This window comes from Chrysemys picta, chromosome 7 (assembly GCF_011386835.1).
Source record: "Chrysemys picta bellii isolate R12L10 chromosome 7, ASM1138683v2, whole genome shotgun sequence".
In the NCBI taxonomy this organism is placed as follows: Eukaryota; Metazoa; Chordata; order Testudines; family Emydidae; genus Chrysemys; species Chrysemys picta.
Genome location: NC_088797.1, coordinates 125,051,685 through 125,064,994, shown reverse-complemented (window position 1 = coordinate 125,064,994; position 13,310 = coordinate 125,051,685). Strand labels below are relative to the sequence as shown.

General features: G+C 42.7%; 1 protein-coding gene across 5 annotated transcripts in view; it reads left to right on the top strand.

The window, feature by feature from the left end:
- WBP1L (WW domain binding protein 1 like) overlaps positions 1 to 13,310 on the top strand; it is a 76,677-nt gene that overhangs the window by 30,454 nt on the left and 32,913 nt on the right. The window contains exon 1 of one of the 5 annotated variants that reach the window (XM_008179777.4): positions 11,737 to 11,996. The exons of the other annotated variants lie outside the window; for them this stretch is intronic. Coding sequence (XP_008177999.2) covers positions 11,970 to 11,996 — 27 coding nt within the window. The 5' untranslated portion in view covers positions 11,737 to 11,969. Of the gene's footprint in view, positions 1 to 11,736; positions 11,997 to 13,310 lie in introns of those variants that run through there. 5 annotated transcript variants of the gene reach the window in all.

The window sequence follows — 13,310 nt, the reverse complement described above, 5'->3', positions numbered from 1 at the left end:
TATTTCATTTTCCTTGCCCACAATACTACTGATAATGCAACATTTAAGTTGAGAAAACCAAAGAGTCAAGTCAGACGATGCAGAACTGAGGGTTCATGGTTCAACCTTGGCTGTGTCCCTTGAACAGATGTCTCCAAATATAGGCTTTTTCTATCATTGTACTAGCCAAATGATACAAACTAGAATTTATTAAACAGCTTTACAGAACATGCATACTGGGCCAGATTTTTGGTTTTACTGGTGTCAATCTAGCATAATTGTCTTCTTTGGAATTACTCTGGTTACCCTAAAAGGAGAGAGATCAAATCTGGTCCTCTGCACATACCATGGTATTCCCACTCCCATTAGGGTTATCAGTGAATATTCTTATTAATGTATAGATTAGTATTTACTAACTAACTTTAAAAGTGGAACCTTGCTGTCTAAAATACCATTTCATACTCATGTTCATATTCTAGTGAAGATCAAAATTTTTATGAGAACAAAATAAAAAAATGAAGATAACGTTTTTAGTTCGAAACTTACTTGCAATTTTCTAGGTGACTTACCTTTAATAGTCTTCACAAAGAAACTATTAAAAACATTTAATTAGTGCCAGTGTGCGTGAGCAAAAATTGTGATTGATTGAAATTTATGGGAAAAGTGTATTAGCTAGTAGGCACCTCAGAGAGTTTCCTGCGGGGAGTTAAACTAAAAATACAATGCCCCTGATGGCCATTGGTCATCTTTAGAGATATAAATCGATTATTCTCAAACAGGCTTACCAAATTTGGGTCAGAAAAATTATCTTGCCCCAGTCAAGAATGCCCTTGAGTCCAACACTACATAGGAAGAGACACTAGGAAATTCAATTTTCCTTGGCAAAAAACTCCTTTGATTCCCTACTGTTTGGTAAAGAGAGGTAAGTGGTTTCATTTCAGGTTGTCCCCAAGACATAGGAAAAAAACAACAACACGGGCTCAGGTCCATCCTGAATCACTTACCTAGTAAAAGTTCCAACTCTGTATCCGAGAACAAGTCTCTCTTCTCGAAGAAAGTGACTGCTGGTTCTCTGCTCTAGGCTTTGCAGACATTAATGTGCATGTAAAGATGTACCTGGTGCCTGGAGAAGTGCCTTGTACTTGTGATATTGCTTTCTGGACTGGTGTTGGCATTGCATGTATTTACTAAACACTTGATGATCATAATGGCATATCAACATGGGGAGTGCATGTTAATATACCTATCTCCTAGAACTGGAAGGGACCCTGGAAGGTCATCGAGTCCAGCCCCCTGCCTTCACTAGCAGGACCAAGTACTGATTTTGCCCCAGATCCCTAAGTGGCCCCCCTCAAGGATTGAACTCTCAACCCTGGGTTTAGCAGGCCAATGCTCAAACCACTGAGCTATCCCTCCCCCTATGTTTTTCCTATTTGGATAGTTGACTGATCAAAGGCAGCACTCCAGAATGGATCAAAGCAGCCCCACCACCAGTTTTCCTCTCAGAAATAATCCTTTTCTCAGATCCTTTCTTTCCCTGCAAGGGACCAGGATATAATGGATCTGGTAAGATGACTTTGACAGGACCAGGAGGTTTCAGCAAGACCTATGTTGTCGATGTTGGCCGTCATGGCCACAGTAGTGTTCATAGTACCTGTAGGAATGTGTTTACTTGAGGCACCATCAGTGGTTACAAGCAGCAGAATTCTTTCACCCTCTCTGGGTGGTAGAGAGAGATTGATGCGATGGCAGTCCAATGACAACCTGTAACTAGGAAAAGGACTTCCAAATTAACTGATCTGGATTGTAGTAGCCATGGGTGAATCCTGTTTGTAATGGGGAGCTCATTCAAGGTACTTAATTTCTCCAGGAATCAATTCAACTGAATGTCTGGAGATGAGGGTGGCACTGAATGCAGTGTGGGCTTTCGGAGATCTGGTATTGCAAAAGGCAGCTCTAAATCTAATTGTGGAAAATTGAGCTGCTGTGTTCTAAGAAGGAAGGAACAGGATATTGCTTTCTGTTGCCTGCACTGCAGACAGGCTCAGCTGATCACGACTAGACGGCTGTGGGTAGTTATTACATGTAAGATGGTATGACAGATCTTTTTCTAATGTGTTTGCTTGAGAGATCTATTGACCATTCCTCTGAGAAACAAATTGTGTTCTGTAGAAGACCTTAAATACAACACTGACCGTAGACCTATTTTCCATTCTTTGGTTGAATGGGCAGGAATTCACAGGTTCCTTTCTCCAATTCCCTTTGTTATTCAAAGGTCTTGGTCAAGATTAAAAGAGACAAAGGTTCCATGATCTGTATAGCCCCTTTCTGGCCCAGGCAGGTTTGGTTTCTAACCCTATTGGCAATTGTAGAAGCCACTCTCATCAGGTTGAAAACTTTTGCTTTTGAGGAGTCTCCTACAACAGGAGAATTCCCAGCTAGAGTAGTACAAAGGATCTGGCCCTTGGTGTCTCACATCATCTTTGCTGTTTGAAAGGAACCTACCAGAAGGGCATGCCAATTCAAGAGGAAAAGGTTTTCAGTCTAATGCAAGATTGTCCAGGTGGGACCATCATACTTGCTCCCCAGGGAAACTTTGACTGCCTTCACTTGTTGGTGTGGGTTACAGATCTCATTAGCTTTCAGATCTCATTAGCTGCTATTTTGACATTCTATGAAAAAGGTGAATGCAAATAGTTTCTCTGCATTCCCTTTCTAGGTGCATGCCCGGCTTAGTACAGTAGAAATTTTGCACTAAAGTCCCTGGTGTCATGAGATAAATGTAGTTTTTGTGAAGCTTGATGAAACTTCCTTTTTAGTTGCTCAACTTTTTTAGTGTGGGAAGCAAATTTTTTCTCATGGTAGTGACTTCAGACCAGGCCTGAGTGATTGAGCCACCCTCCACTAACTTCTTCAAGGATAAGGTGAGGCTATGAGTTCATCTGAGATTCCTTCCATTTTAATCAGTCAATTATTCTACTATTGTTTTTCCCATGCCAGCATCTCCATTCTAGTGAGATCTCTTAATACATTCAGTGTTTCAAAGGTTACCATATGAAGTGGACTAAAGCCCTTAGAAAGACTGTCCATCCAATTTTTGGGGTTTTTTTGACCCTGTATTAGTAGGTCATGGTAGATCCAAGAGAATCTAGCTAAATGTCTGGTTGCATCACTCATTTCTGAACAGTCCTGCATTTCACGGCTGTTAAGGCATAGGCACTCCAAAGAATCTGTTTCCTAGCCAGCCTCTGATCAAATGCCATTCACAAAATGTGAAGGGCATCCTTGAGTTCTCTATCTTTACAGAGGATCAGTGTGTGGAATAAGTCTTTTGTCATGACCTGTTGTTACAAATGTATGCCTGATCTAGTATTGAAGTCAGTGGGAGTTTTACCATTAATTTGTAGGAAAGCGTTATTGGGCTCTCTTTCCTGGTTGAGTGGCCCAGAGTTCTCGCTCCTCAACTTACCTTTTTAGGATTGACTGTCTTTATTATTCAGGCAATCTATGCTTCACTTCAATTGTTAGAGATTAAGATTTCCTTCCACCTATAGTTTGTAATATTTATTTTATTTTTAGAGGCATACACGGGTTTTTGAGTCTCCAAGAGTTAGGGATAGATGTATAAAACTCACCTAAGGAGAAGAATTATAGATGAGATATTTTCAAAGGATTTGCCATTTTATAAGTACCTTCCCTGCAATATAGAGGTGGTGGAATCTCTGCTGTTTTTATTACAGATTTTGGACATTTTACCATTGGATCCAAATTCTGCTCAGAGAGGTGCACATCTTGCACTGCAGTGTCTGAGAGATTTGGATGTATCTTAGGGTATAATTTGGCCCTTACAAGAAACTGATGACTGGAAACACAACGGGCTATCGGTGTTCCAAGCAGGGATACATACATACATACATGGTTAAGAACATAAGACTGGCCATACCGGGTCAGGCCAATGGCCCATCTAGCCCTGTATCCTATCTTCCGACAGTGACCAATGCTAGATGCTTCAAAGGGAATGAATAGAACAGAGCAATCAAGTGATCCGTCCATCCCCTGTCGTCCAGTCCTAGCATCTGGCAGTCAGAGACCATGGAGTTCTCACAATTTTTTTGGTGGCCTCAGAGTGTGGCCACCAACTCTTGCTGGTGGCTGCTCTGACAATGTTTCCTAAAATACTTACTTAACTTTAGGAAAAACAAATAAATATGCACATATACATGTCCAAATGATTATAATTTATTTACGTAGGGTGTTTTTGCAGACTCAATAATAAAAATAATGTACAGTTGTGTCTATGCTTTATTGGACCTAAACAGAATAGAAACAAAATAAGGTGCCTAGCACATTCTTGTCTTTTTTGGTGTTGTTTCTTTTGCTTTTTTAGACTTGCTAGCTAATAAGGCTGCTGCTGTGAAAATTGATATTGGTATGTATCACTTTTCACAGCAGACTTACTAGCTGGCTGGGAGACAGTGAAAAGTGATATTAACAAACATACAAATAACGCTTTTCATAGCAGACTTAGGCAGCCCCCGCAAGCCAAATTAAGCTGTGGATGGAGAGGTGGGTAGGGAGGCAGTGGGGGCCAGGCTTAGTGGGGTGGGGTGAGCCCGGGGCTGGAGCCCAAAGCCCCCCGATGGAGAATAGAGCCTGGCTGCAGGGTGCCTGGCTCTATTCTCCAGAGTCTGGCGCCCGCCACCCTAGGGCTGAAGCCGGAAGCCTGAGCCCCACCACCTCTGGGAAGGTGGGGAACTCGCACTAGCTGCCTGCTCCTCTGGCATTTGTGGCTCCAGAGGAGGGCAGGGGTCCAACCCCTCGTGGTGGCCCCAGGAGAGAGGCCACTGCTTCTCTTTCCCCTTCTCCCCCCATCACTGCCTCCCGTCATGCATTCTGCTGTCGCCAACCCAGGAGCTTCACCTCAAGCATTATGTTCATGGGGATTAGGGCAGGTAGCTCCATTCACCCCCTCCTGTGTTGTACACCCATTGCAGTGTGGTTACTAGGATTTCTCCACCTTTAGCCTCCCAGAGGGAAAATGAGCTCTAGTAAAACTTATAGCAGTCAGTATAGCAAGGGGAAAGCTATTCCCTGATACTAATAAAGGAAGTTTTCCTGGTCAGCCTTGTCCTATTAGATAATTTGTTAGTGGGCTTTTTAATCATAGAACACGTAAGTATATAAAATAAGTGTTACATAAACTGAGCATAAATTATCCAAGGGGAGATGCTACAGATGTTCCAAAGGTGAGGATGCGGGGGGGGAGAGGTGTTGAAAGTTGTGCCTCTGTAATGCCCAAACTGTCTGGTGTATGGATACACCACTGCAGTAAAAGAGATGGATATTAATGTTAGCAATGCTTGGGTAGAGTGCAGTGGTATGGTTAACGCAGGAACATGAGTGTTACTGGCATAACTTCCGCTTGCCATTTTACTGGTTATGCAGGGCCCCAGCAGGCTGCTGGGAAGCTGCTCATAACAAAATACGGACATGGGGAATATTTGGATAACTTGTCGCTTCTTTAAAGGGGTCATTGTCAAGATTGCTAGGCATATATATAATACTGCTTATCTCTTATATAGCATCCTTCTTTGGAGATCTTGGAGTACTTTACAAAAGAAGTAGAGTAACATTCTCCTATTTTACCGATGGGGAAATAGAGACAAAGAGGTGAAGCAGCTTGTGGGTCAGTGGCGGAGCCAGGAACAGAACCAAGCTCTCTTGCCTTCTGGCTCAGTATCCTCTACACTGGGTCATATTCTCTCCATCTCTGTACACAAATCTAAATCAGTCTGCTGACCTGCTCCATGCAGGTGACCGAGGCTGGTGTATTCTACAAGAACAGAGCAGGTATGGAGGATATGTTTTGCCTATGCCCACTAAGTTAGGTAATCCCAGTAGTTTGAATTAGCTGCTGGTGTATTGCCTTGCAGAGAAGATGGAGTTTGAGTGGCAGCTTTTGTTTGGGTAACCTAATAGATTTTCCAGGTCTAGGGGACAGCTGAGTGGAGAGGGGAGGGAGTATGTGCATAGAGGGGAAAGGAAGGCATCTGTCATCTGAGATTTTTTGGTGGGGTTTAAGGACTCTATAGCTACAAACATATTTTCTTTCCCCACCCTCCAAATGACATGTTGCTTTCCTCTTCTACCACTAAACTGACTTTAAATGTTTCATATAATACTTTGTTTGTCTTCCACTTTTCATACAAACTGTGTCCTAAAATGCTATGCAGAATTAAATACTGGACATCATACAATAAATGATGTCATTTGCTCATGCTAAAGACAGTTTGATTAAACAAAGGCATTCAGCTGTAAGGCCAGTAATGAATCAGTAGATAAATCAAAAGGCAGAGAAAAGAGAATTTAAGAGTTAGAGATAGAGAGTAGATCAAGATAAGCTGAACCCGGTCACTCATTCTATTTATTTAAAAGGGCTGGTCCACTGAATGGCAGCTCAGTGATCTGGGCCACAGTTGGAATCCAAGCTTTCTGGACTAGAAGGAAGGACAAGAGCTGTGAAGGCAAGGTATTCAGCCCTGTGAAGAGAGTGCCTCATATTCTCTAGCAGTCCATTCTGACTGACAAAACAGGCCCTGGGCTTCGTGCGTGGGGAGCTGCTGTCCAGTCATCCTTTGCAGCCAGCAATAGCCTTGGTCAGATTTGGAGGGAATTACATCCAGCAGTCTCTATTAGAAAGGAAGGGTTTGCCCATTCTTTGAGAGAGGTGGTGAGCAGTTGGGGTATCTACAGTATTCCTTGTTTATGCAAAAACATGAGCCAAAGTAGAAACAATGAACGTAGTAAATGCGACATTAGATTGTAAGATCTTGACATGTTTCCCGCTGTTTCCTGTAAGCACTTGTACTAAATCAGTCCAGAGCTGTACTTATAACAACACCCACGTCAATCCCTCACTCCATCTTAATTTGTATTAGATGTTCTAACATTTCAAAAAGGAGCAGCTCAGTGTTTGGAAAAACAGATCAAATTTCTTCTCCCAAGTATTCAAATGAATCATGAGTATGTTAAAGGAAATGCTCTGTAGGGCGATTTAGAAAACGTTAGTGTGAGAGTATATTTAAGATTGAGGTTTCTGGGTGTGTTCCCCCCCCCCCCCCCTTCCCAATGTATGTATGAAAACAAAATCACTGTAATGGAGAATGGAAGTTAAGATCAGATTTCTGTTACTTTGAGCCAGGCTTTTGTACAGTAATTTAGAAGTGCAATGTCTTAAGTATAATGTATGTTCAGACACTGCTGTTCTTTTGACTAACTGGTGTTGAGCTTTTAGGTTCTTTGAAGATACCTGAAGAGACTCTCCTTAAGTCTTTTCCTCCTTGCTCTTCAGAACCTGCACTGTACTGGTCAGTGCATGCTAACTCTTTTTGGAGAGGCACCCCTCAAAGTTTATGCTGGAGCTCTGTCAGTATTTGTTTTCCTATAGCAGTCTAGTCACAGGTTTGGTTTCTTCTTGTGAGATGGCAACGGAAACTTCAGAGAACCCTGGGGGCTAGGTAGACCAGCAGATTAACTGGCTGGTTTGGTGGTGTCATCTGAGTCCCTATCAGCATTTGTCTCTATAACATAAACATTCCTGTTTGAGACACCCACAAGTGGAATAATGACAGTGGTAAAAGTCAAGATTGAGGTGTATTGTCAGAATGGGGGGTGGGTGGCATGTCCAGGAGATTGCTTAAGGTTGGATTGAGTTGTGGTACATTTGTAGAACTCTTCAGGGGGCTTTTGCTGTGCTTAGCTGTAGTCTGTGCTGTTTTACTCTTCACAGTGTTGTTTTCAAGGAGTAACACCCAATGTGGTGGTGCTGTGGAAGAGACAATTACTGCTGACTCTTCTTTATATTTATCATCTCCCAGTAAATCAGAGTTTTCAGTTTTCTTCCAAGTATCCACCATGCAGAATTGATACTTGGCTGGAAACCTATTCATGCTGAGTCCCAGAGCCAATACAAAAGGAAGTAGAGCCTCTATATTTCTTGTAAAACTGAATGGTAAGAACAAATCTTAACCATTCTCTTCTGGGTTTCCTGCTGCTTTCCTAAACTTGCAGGTGATCTAAAATTATCAAGCCCAGAGAAGACTGAGGCACTTCAATGGGACCTAACTAAGGGCTTGTCTTCACTACGGAGGTAAGTCAACCTAAGTTACGCTACTCCAGCTGTGTGAATAACAGCTGGAGTCGACATAGCTTAGGTTGACTTAAGGTGTCTTCACTGCACTGAGTCGATGGGAGATGCTTTCTGGTTGACTTCCCTTACTCTTCTTGGAGAACTGGAGTACCGGGGTCGACTGGAGAGCACTCTGTCGTTGATTTAGCAGGTCTACACTAGACCCGCTAAATCAATCCCTGCTGCATCAACTCTAGCAGCGTGGATCTCCCCGTAGTGAAGACCAGCACTAAAGTAAGTGAATGAGCAACACAATGACAGATAAAATTCAATGTTGATAAATGCAAAGTAATGCCCACTGGAGGGAATAATTTGAAATACTCATACACTTTATGGGATTCTAAATTAACTGTATCTATTCCAGAGAAAGACTTGGGCGTCATTGTGGACAGCTCAATGAGGATCTCTGCTCAATGTGCAGTAGTGGTCAGAAAAACACGTTAGGATGCATGAGAAATGCGGTGGAGAGTAATATAGAAAATATTGTTACTTCATATAAAATCATTGGCATACCATTACCTGGAACACTGTGTTCTTCAACTGTGGGTCAGTGTGGATCCCACTGCATATGAGATGGGATCTTTTTGAATTGCAGAGTCCATCAAGGCCATGAGTGCCACTTCATGCTTCTGTGCAAGGGCATAAAGGACTGGAGCAACTGCAGCTGCCACCCTCCCTCCATTCCCTCTTACCGCCTGAGGCAGCAAGACTGAATCTGGCAAGTGTCCAACCGTCTACTTTTCTTCTTGTTTCGAACTCATCTTCTAGATTTAATTGGAGAACAAATACTTCTTCACCCCTCCTTATCTTCAGTTCTCTACTTTGGACATTTCTTAAAACCAGAACAAAAGACACCTCTCCCCATACACGCCCCTGCACAGTGGAACAAGATGCGTCATGCCTACCACTGTGGCAGACTAAACCTGGGTTTAAGCGCTGCCAGACTTCATTCCCCAGTATAGCTGATGCCTATTCTGTCTGGGGAAGAGCCACATCCCTGATAAGCACTCAGAGTGAAAATACATCTTATCAATCACTTGCAAATTGAGGGACACGTGGCTGAAGCTACACCTGCACATGGTCTTAGACCTGGAGGAGTCATTCACTTCCAAGGAACCCAAAGGGTCATCCTCAGCAAGTGCCCCTTCAGGCAGATGCCACACCCCAGGCTTTAGGGGTGCAAAAAAGACCGGGAAGAAAAATGCATTGAATTTTACACCAGTCACATTGATTCTGATCAGCTCAAGGCTGGGACCATCAGCACTGGCTGTCACTTTCTCAACACCATATCTGCCAGCTACCACTTTGGCACCAATACCAACAGACCTGGCACTGGTGTCAGCACCAGCTCCTCTGGCCCTGACCGCATCATCGCTGGAGCTAGTGCTGGCACCCCAACACACAAGGGAAAAGCCAAAAGGAAGGGCCAAGCAGTGACAGGGCTCCCAGCATAGAACCGCCCCATGGAGAGAAGAGAGAAACTTCACTTGTCCAATGATAGAGCATCAAGCCCCCTTCTGAGGGAGTGGCGCTAAGTAAGCTGGGAAGCTGTTACTTTAAGATCAGTTACTTCCTTTTCTACTGTGTATCTAGAATCTGGATCTTGAGTCGCTAGATTTACTGCTGAGCTCTTATCTTTTGCATATGTACTGGAGACTCTTGTGTGATTTGCTAAGAGAGGGAGAATCAGTTGAAGTTGCCAGGTTGTCAGAGAGTGTCAACTTTTAACAGTAGGAACATAGGAATTGCCAGACTAGAACAGACTGGTGGTCCACCTAGTCCAGTGTCCTGTCTCCAACAGTGGCCGGACCAGATGCTTCAGATGTTGGCAAAAGAGCCCCTACCTTCCCAGGACCAAAACAGGAACATGCTCCTGTGTATCATTGGTGTTGTCCATTTGCTTGGCAAAGCAACCTATGATGGTTTGAATGTTTCATCCATGAGTTTATAGCCACGTGTTATGTGGCATAATCAACATCGGGGTAACTTTTTGGACTGGTCATTTAAAGTTCTGATAACTTGCAAAAGGTAGAAAATCCAATAGCTGAGCAGATGCAACTTACTACTAACTGCTGTCCCTCCATTTCCCTGTTGATAAAATGGGGATGGTACCATGTAACATTGAATTATGCGTTTAGAGGATTAGTTAGTGTTTGTAGAGGGCTTTCTAATGCTTGGATGAGGTGTTGTGTAAGTATGAAGGATACTTACTACATTTCTCCCACCCTGTTTGTGTTCAGAGAACCCCCAGAACTACATGCTCAGTTTGGAAACAATTCAGGACCTTCTAAGAGAACATGGTAACAGTGGCTCAGGAGTGTTGAAGTTTGAAAAGGGGGTAATTGTCTCCGACTAGTGCTCACCAAACTTGCTTGTGAACGGTTTGGCTGTTTTTAAGGCTTTTAAAAAATGTCATGCAATTGAAAATCAGAATTTATAAGAATTGTAAGTAGTTTCATTTTTTTAAAGTCCTGAAATGATTTAAAAACCAGTATTTCCCAATAAGGGATTTAATAGGCTTCTGTACATAAAGGACTCCTGCTCTGATCCTTCCCAAATATCTTTACTTTGTAGCAGCCTAGAGGCTGAGAAGATCAAATAAAAGGGAAGTTTCCCTTCTGTTAAATGCCTGCTTAGTTGCTGCCTCTGCGCATGGGAGTGATGAGTGTTCTAGTTTGGCATATGACAGCTGAGAGCAGCTGCTGATTTAAGAGAAACAAAAAAAAAGGGGCAGGGGTTGCTGAACTTTTAAAGTAGGAGGTATAGACAGTTTAAATTTAGATTACCGTCTGCTGTGTCATCTCCCCTGCTGCTGTAGAACTTGCTGTACCGCTTGTTTATGAGAGGACAAACAAGACTGGCATTCTCGGTGACTAGATAAGTTTGTTTACGAGGTACAGCCTCCCATTGGTGTGAAAGTGTGGAGATGGCTAATGCCCAGAAGTAGGGCGCTATGGGACAGCAATGTGCTCTCACTGCATGGCAAGGATAAAAATAGCTTCCGCATCACCCCTTTGTAGTCTTGCTTGGGGGCCCAGTCCGGCTCCCACTGAAAGAAATGGCAGCTTTGCCATTTAGTAGGGGAGGTGTTGTTTGTGGTGGTGAATTTGCCAGTAGTGCAGTAAGAACTATGGAAAGAAAGAATCAAAGTGGGCAAAACCAGGGGAGTGGTTTAGAGCCGTGTTCCATTTTAGCCAAATCCTCCAAGTTTGGAGATTCTGGTTTTGATCCATCTTCCCGAAATGCTGCCTGGTAGTGCAGACTACAAAGGGGCTCAAAGGAGGAGAAATTGAGGTATTCTTGCTTAGGGGATTTTAATTCAATGTCATTGAAGAGCTGTTCTTTAATCCAGGTTTTTATTCCATTTGGGGCATCTGGTTAGAGCCAGGAGAGTTTTCCTTGTTCACCCAAAATGTGGTGGTTCATGCCCCTGCATAGAGCAGGGTTGCTAAATACCAAGTTGCATCGCGAGTTTGTAGCAAGCCCTTTTCTCGTTAATCAGCAGCTGTCTCCAGTTTTTTGCACTGTCTGAACTGATGTCATTTCCCCCTTGCCAAACCCCACAGCTCGGCTGCGTCTGAGATGTCACAGGGTGTGGGAGGAGAACGAGGGGAAGGGCGGAGAGCGAGCCGAGTGCACGCTGAGTTCTGGGACCCTGTTTACTTAACATTCCCGGCCGCGGAAGCCCTGGGTTCAATAGGATCGCAGGCGCACCCCGCTCACATCAGCGGAGGAAATGGTTGTTGGGGGACTTTAAAATTCCTTTGTTCCAAAGCGTTAGTGTGGATGATGAGAATGCAGGATGCCTTTCCTCTTGGGTCTGAGACAGGTAACTAGTTTGGGTTGGTTTGGTTGCTGCCGGTTCCGGTGGAGAACTTTGGTTTTTTTAGAAAATATTTTCTCACTCTCCAAGGAGAGAAAAGTGTGTGTGTGTGTTTTGGTGGTGCTGCTGCAAGACCACTTTCTTTTCTTTAGCAAAGAAGAAACAAAACGTCAGTTCAGGAGAACAAGCTTTTGTTGTTGCAAGATTCACAACAAAGGAGGATTCTCCAGTGTGCTTTTTTTTTTTTTAACGTCTACTTTCCACAGGCCCTAATATGGAAATGTGTTTACATTGCTTTAAAACTTCTGTCAGTGTTTGGAGAGTTTTTTTTATATATGGGTAATATTTATTATCTGGAGTCATGCTGTGTAGCAAAATAACTCACTGAAGAGACAAAACAGAAAATGGCAAAGAGTTAACATGTGCACAATGCCTGTTTTAGCAAGGCACAGATCCTGGATTTGGTGACTTATTTAATAGCTTTGGAAAGTTGGTGTTTTAACAAGAAACAGTCAATTTATATTTGGTAATGTAACAAGGAATGAGAAACAGTAGCAACTGACCCGCTGCTCCCTGACTGGGAGTACATTGCCAACTATTTGTTCTTAAGTTTCTGAGAGTTCTAAAACTTGTTTTGGTCTGGGAGGCATGTCTGTCTAGAGATCTAACTGCAAACTGTCCTCAACACTACTAAAGTCAGTAATGTACAATAAATAGCTTTATAGTTATTAATATAGTATTAAAATACCAAGCCAATCGAGGCATTTTAAACTAGGCACTTTCTGTTGCTCACAAGGACAGCAGAGTCTAACTTTTAGCAAATTGCTGTATAAGCAACCTTGTCACTTTTATCAGTTACCAGTTTATTTTTTCTCCAAATGTAGGGTGTTTTTATTTATTTTTCACTGATTCTAAAACAGTTTTACATGATGACCTACCTCTAACCCATTGACCTTTTGCAGTTGAACATAATGGCTCTAATAATGGTTCACTTGTTAGCACACCGAATTCAAATAGAATCTGCTTGAAAATCTCAGAGTTGAACAGGGAATACAGTGCTGTCATAGCTTTGTGGTGGGAAAGACCTTTGTGGTTGAAAGTTGTGTGGGCAGTAGGTATGGAAGAGCTGTTCAGCCTTTGAAGAAATTATTCTAAGGATTTTAAGTAAATCTTCGATTTGTAATAAAATTCTGCAAGATCAGTACAGCTTTTGAAGTGGGGTCAGCATCAGATGTCCATATATTTTATTTTTAAGATTACTTTTCTAAATCTACGAAGATATTCTCCCCCCTCACCAAAAAAAAAAATAAAAAAAAATTG